This window comes from Hippocampus comes, unplaced genomic scaffold, assembly GCF_001891065.2.
Source record: "Hippocampus comes isolate QL1 unplaced genomic scaffold, H_comes_QL1_v1.1 scaffold2, whole genome shotgun sequence".
NCBI lineage: Eukaryota > Metazoa > Chordata > Actinopteri > Syngnathiformes > Syngnathidae > Hippocampus > Hippocampus comes.
The window spans coordinates 4,170,753-4,177,107 of record NW_017805139.1 but is presented as its reverse complement, the minus strand read 5'-3'; the positions used below and the strand labels follow the sequence as shown (position 1 = coordinate 4,177,107).

Genomic DNA, 6,355 nt, shown 5'->3' with positions numbered 1-6,355 from the left:
CCCTCTGTAATGAGGCCTACAATCGCAGAGTCATCGGAGAACTTCTGAAGGTGGCAGGTTGAAGTGGTGTGTCTGAAGTCCGAGGTGTAGAGGATGAACAGGAATGGAGCCAGAACAGTCCCCTGCGGCGCTCCAGTGCTGCAGAGAAGCCTGTCCGACTCACAGCTCTGTACCCTCACGTACTGCGGTCGGTTTGTGAGGTAGTCCGTAAGCCATGCTTAATTTAACCTACAAATGTGTCACATCATTTTGCCTGACCCACCCAATTTAAATTGGATGGATGGGTGTCTTTTTTTTTTTATTTAACTCAATAGTTCAATAATAAGATGCAAACTGTAAAAACCATCCATCATCCATTCATCCACCCAACTATCCAAGCCGCTTATCCTCACAAAGGTTGTGCGCGGAGTGGAGCCCATCCTGTGAGAATGTGCGAATCCCGGGGAAGCCGGGGTGCCCATTGCGATTGACCGGTAGCCTGCGGACTGGTCCCAAGTCAATCGCGGGGGTTCGGGGTGGGGGTGGAGGTGGGGGGATAGGGAGAAATGGGGGGGAAAAATGTGTGTGTCCGTGTATGTGTTATTAATATTATATAATTTTGTCTTAGGATGCTTAGGGTGCACTGTACACTATCAGTTTCACTTTCACAAAAAAAGTATTTTAAAAATAAAATGAAAAACCAGGTCACCTTTAACCTACGGTGGTGGTGTATGACCTCCATCAGCGGAAGTTGTTTGCGGACAAGCAGTCTGTTAATTGCAGCTTGCGATCAGAGCTGTTGCAGTATATCTTTTTAAACATTATTTTCATTTAAAGTTTGTTTCATATACAATTCACCGAGGGCACTGGCATGGAATGGGACTCTGGAGGGCCCAGAGAAGCATTTTAAAACAGTACATGTGAGCTACGATAGTTAACACACTGGAAAAGTGCATCCCCTGCCTTCACATCAGGTCTTGTAATCCATGCTGTGAGGTGGTGGTCCACTCCGGCGTTCTGCAGTTTGTCTCCCAGTAAGTTGGGCTGGATGGTGTTGAAGGCACTGGAGAAATCAAAGAACATGATTCTCACAGTGCTCCCAGCCTTCTCCAGGTGCAACAGCACTGACTCAACCAGTGGTTACTGTAAAACACATCATTCCATTAAGAAGCAGTAACACATACAGTAAAATCAGAGGTGTCAAACTCATTTTTGTCGCAGGCTACATTGTAGTCACTGTTTCCCTTGGAGAGTCGTTCTGACTGTGAAACCATGTAAAGCCGGGGTGCCCATTGCGATTGACCGGTAGCCTGCGGACTGGTCCCAAGTCAATCGCGGGGGTTCGGGGTGGGGGTGGAGGTGGGGGGATAGGGAGAAATGGGGGGGAAAAATGTGTGTGTCCGTGTATGTGTTATTAATATTATATAATTTTGTCTTAGGATGCTTAGGGTGCACTGTACACTATCAGTTTCACTTTCACAAAAAAAGTATTTTAAAAATAAAATGAAAAACCAGGTCACCTTTAACCTACGGTGGTGGTGTATGACCTCCATCAGCGGAAGTTGTTTGCGGACAAGCAGTCTGTTAATTGCAGCTTGCGATCAGAGCTGTTGCAGTATATCTTTTTAAACATTATTTTCATTTAAAGTTTGTTTCATATACAATTCACCGAGGGCACTGGCATGGAATGGGACTCTGGAGGGCCCAGAGAAGCATTTTAAAACAGTACATGTGAGCTACGATAGTTAACACACTGGAAAAGTGCATCCCCTGCCTTCACATCAGGTCTTGATGAAGGTAGGCAGTGATTTGCTTTTCACAAACTCAGTAACATTTTGGATCAGAACAGGTTCTTAGCATGCTATGTTATTATGCTAGCTTTTATTTCAATAAAATCTTTCACAAATGCTCGGCTGTGGAGCTGCTACACCAGTTTTTCGTTATCATTACTGCGATAGCGGTGACACCTCTTCAATTTAGGTCGATGCTAATGGCTAATGTGATGACAGTAGAGTTGAAATCGACAAGTTTATGACATTGATGTTTTCATGTTGCAGTATTGTTTAGTGTTTGTTGTTGGTGCGTGTGATATAAGAAGTGAAGCTCTCATAACTCCACCATCAGTATTATTGGACCAAACATTTTTGTTACAAAGGTGGGGCTTCACTTCAAGCTGCTGTCTTCTTGCCTTGACAAAGAGTCGCCGATGGTCCCACTATACCAATGACGTCAAACTTAATGCCCGGGGGCCATATACGGTCTGCGACATCATTTTATGTTGCCTGCAAAGGCAAATAAATCATGTGCGTTGGCTTCATGCTTCTTGCAAATTGTCTTCCCTTTTCACAACACTAAGATATGAGATATTGCAAGCATTTTTTAACCACTCCCTCCCTTAAAATAGATTGAAAATTTGAGAAATAACCAATCATTTACTGGTCTCTGAGCTCGAAACTCATATCCATCAATTTGTTGTGTCGACCTGACAATATCATTGATATGGGTTAACAGTCTTAACGGCCCTCCAAGGAACGCCATAACTACGTGGGGCAAAAAAAATGTTGTGAAAATCCTGCATGACATGAATCTTTTAAGACCACAATATAGCGTGCTTTGGTATAGTCCCCTTTTGTTTTTAATGAGATAAAAGACTGAATTATGAATATTGTTTGGTTTGAATAGCAATTACTATCAACATTAATGTAACATGTCACTCATATGCACATTTTTTTCTGTGTGTAGATTCTATCAACAGAAGTTTACAAATTCTCCTGGAAGTGGTCCCGCCGGAGCAATAATGGAAACCACATCCTACAACAAGTCTTTGGACTCATGAAAGCTACCCTATATACTTTCTTCTTTGGCTCTGGATAGAGGCGGACGCTTTTTACTTTGCTTCCTCCCTCTCCTAATCTTCTCTGCTTGCTATCTTTTTCCTGTGCAGTGTTCTCAACAAACTATCACCCGAGCCCTTCTGTTCTCCGAAAAAACAAACTAAGGAATTAATCAAATGGACTTACAACCAAAGATGTCCTGAATAAGAAGTCATTATACACTTTAGAATGTTGATTATTATCATCATACCTGGCCTATTGTGTGGAAATATGGAGACACACCTTTAAAACAAAAAACTCTCCCTGTTTTCAAACCACTTAGAAGAATAATTACCGGTGGGTTATTTATCGCTAAAAATATATTGAACCAACAAATTCATTATTTATCAAATTAAACACGATGAAATTTTATGACCTGGTTGAGTTTAAAACAACACAAATAATGAAAAAAGTACACAATAACCTGCTCTGCCAGAATACACAGAAGCTGTTTGAAATTAGCGTTGCTATGACTTAAGGGGAACAAGTTTCTTCAAAAAAATCCAAAACAAAAACACACGTGAAGCAAAAGTGTATTTGTGTAAGAGATGGTAATTTGTGGAATAATTTCAGAACTCAACTGAAAACGCGTGAATCAATTGCTGTGTTCAAAAAGAGGTTCAAAAGTAAAGTACACAAAAACTACAAATCCAATTTAAATGAAGTTGGGACTTTATGTTAAACACAAATAAAAATAGAATACAATGATTAGCGACGGATTGGCTGCAGCACACCCATGACCCTTGTGAGGATAAGCGGCTTGGATAATGGATTAATGGATGATTTGCAAATCATGTTCAATTAATATTTCTTATTGAATACATGACAAAAAGGGCGGCCCGGTGGTCCAGTGGTTAGCGCGTCGACCTCACAGTGCGGAGGTCATGGGTTCAATCCCGGCTTCGGCCTTCCTGTGTGGAGTTTGCATGTTCTCCCCGGCCTGTGGGTTTTTTCCGGGTACTCCGGTTGCCTTCCACAATCCAAACACATGCATGACAGGCTGACTGACCACTCAAAATTGTCCCTAGGTGAGCGTGTGAGTGCAGATGGTTGTTCGTCTCTGTGTGCCCTGCGATTGTTCCGTGCACAGCAGCGCTGACAACCCATGATTCAGGATTTTGGCGATTTTGTCCTTGGCCGTTGAGTAAGTGCTGTGCACTCATGATGACTAAATGAAGCCTCATGAAGCAATGAGCTTTGCAGTCAATTGGGTCAATTGGTCCTTTGCACATGGTTCAAAGCTTCATGGTGCTTCATTTGCTCTTGGGTGCCATCAAGTGGTCTAGAAGCCCAAGAGGTCAACAATGGTGAGAATTCTATGGCTGTTTGTTTAAGAAAATCATATGAATGTGCTTGTGTGTGTGTGTATTTGTATATGAACAAAATGGAACAAGTGCGATAATGATAATTTGGTATTTATTTTCATTTAGAAATAATAGCTTTCCCACAGTGTTTGGCTTTAAACAGTTTCATTTCTTGAACGTATTTCACCAGCTTTAGAAAATATTCTTTCACTGGCACATTAAAAACTTGCTCTTCCATCTTGTCTCGACTTCTTGAATGATCTTTAGTGCTGGCCAGCCCATTTGGAACCTTGTCAGCCGCTCCCACAGTAAAGTGGTAAATTCAAGCGCCACTGCAGCAGCAACTTGCAACTGAACAGTGGAATTTAGAACATGGCAATGAAGTAGCCTACTGTTTTTCTGGACTCCTCCCTAATTTCATATAGCACAGAGTTCTGGGCAAGAGCCTTTTTTAAATCAGATTTAAAATCAGATCACACTATCCAACTGCCCTGTGTCAACCGTCGAGACCTTCAAGTTCCTGGGAATCACAGTCTCCCAGGACATAAAGTGGGAAGTCAACACCATCTCAATCTTGAAAAGGGCCCAGCAGAGGATGTACTTCCTGAGGCTGCTGAGGAAGCATGGCCTGCCACAGGAGGTGCTACGTCAGTTCTACACGGCAGTCATCAAATCAATCCTGTGTTCTTCCCTACCTTGAATGATGACTGTTTCTCCAGCAATGTAGTTGACAGAAAACATGGAGGCGCTACAGATCCATACACACCAAATCCAACAGACACTTAAACAGCTTCTTCCCTCTCGCCATTAACTCCCTAAACAGTCACTGATGTAGTCACTCTTCTTGTACAACAATTACTGCTACTGGTCACTCTAAAATGGTTCATTGATTTTCTGCACCAACTGTACAACTGTCATAGTATTGTATTTTACCACTGGTCACTTTAGCTCTGCTTGATACTTTGCACATTGTCTCACAGTTGCCACTGGGTGGTACCACCGCACTACGGTTCACTTACATTACGAAATGTCCTTCCATACCTATTTGTCATGTCCTTGTTTATGATGATACTAATGCAGCGTGTTATACCGGAGACAAATTCCTTGTGTGTTCTACATACTTGGCCAATAAAGATGATTCTTATTCTGATTCTGATTTTTTGTGCGCGTCACACAAATCATGTGTCTCATATGAAGCTACCTCACACAGGCACCCATATTTGCTGCGCCGTCTGTCACAAGGCAAGTAACTTGGTCAATGATGCTCCAGTCAGACTTGAGTGCAGTTTTTACTCAAACAAGTTTTTCAGCAGTATGCGTCTCAGGGAAATGTCCTACCCCTAAAACAACACCGTGCAATGATGTACGTTCATCAATAAAATGGCAGGTCACAGCCAGATTTGACTCTGTGTTCATGTATGTCCACATATCTGCTGTTAGGCTAACGGCAGAAGCCTTTGACATCATCTGTTTGGCCTTTTCTTTGCCCATCTTATATCTGTCATTCACCATAGCTTTCAAAGCCTAAAAAGAAAGAAGACAATATGGAATTGCCAGGATAGAGAAATGAGAAAAAAAAAATGCTTCATGTGCTCACATACAGTCCTTCCTTGTGAGGAGAAAATGGGTAGGGTTCAAAGTTGTGACAAACTTTCTGAAGCTTGGTCCAGCTTTATGAATCTCCTTGCTCACATGCAGGGCTCTGTAATGACTCAGCATACATGAGGTGTTATTGTTGTATACAAGCTCCCTTGCATAAAACAGACACTTCATCTGTGAAATACCAAAGGTTAGACATAAGAACAAGAGAAAAGCTGCATTGTCATATTTATATTAAGGTTGCTTTTTTTTCTTAACCTTATTAGAAGCAATCAAATCGAAATGTTCCCAAATATGTAAAATTCTCTTCTTTGCATAGGCTCGAAAAAAAAGATTGCTTTTGCACACACGTGTAACTACAGCTTGGAATGCACAAAATGTGAAATGACAGGCAACCACCATGGCACTTTGTGGCTGCTTTATACCACAGTCTGTACTGTATTTGCAATGCCCGTCAAACTATTGAACCACTTCCCGAAAAAGTGATGTGATTCAGCTGGCCAGCGAGGCATCATGTTTCATCACTTTTAGGTTTTGCCCAAATGAAGTGCCCCTCGACACACGCTTCGTGGGAACACCCCTCCCATTACTCGACACAAG

At 42.0% G+C, this 6,355-nt stretch overlaps 1 protein-coding gene across 1 annotated transcript in view; it reads left to right on the top strand.

The window, feature by feature from the left end:
* The window catches only part of slc7a11 (solute carrier family 7 member 11), an 87,293-nt gene extending 83,733 nt beyond the window's left edge, over positions 1-3,560 (top strand). Inside the window, exons 12-13 of the mRNA XM_019867419.1 lie at positions 2,722-2,834; positions 2,909-3,560. Coding sequence (XP_019722978.1) covers positions 2,722-2,777 — 56 coding nt within the window. The 3' untranslated portion in view covers positions 2,778-2,834; positions 2,909-3,560. The remainder of the gene's footprint in view (positions 1-2,721; positions 2,835-2,908) is intronic.
* Positions 3,561-6,355: the final 2,795 nt, after the last annotated feature.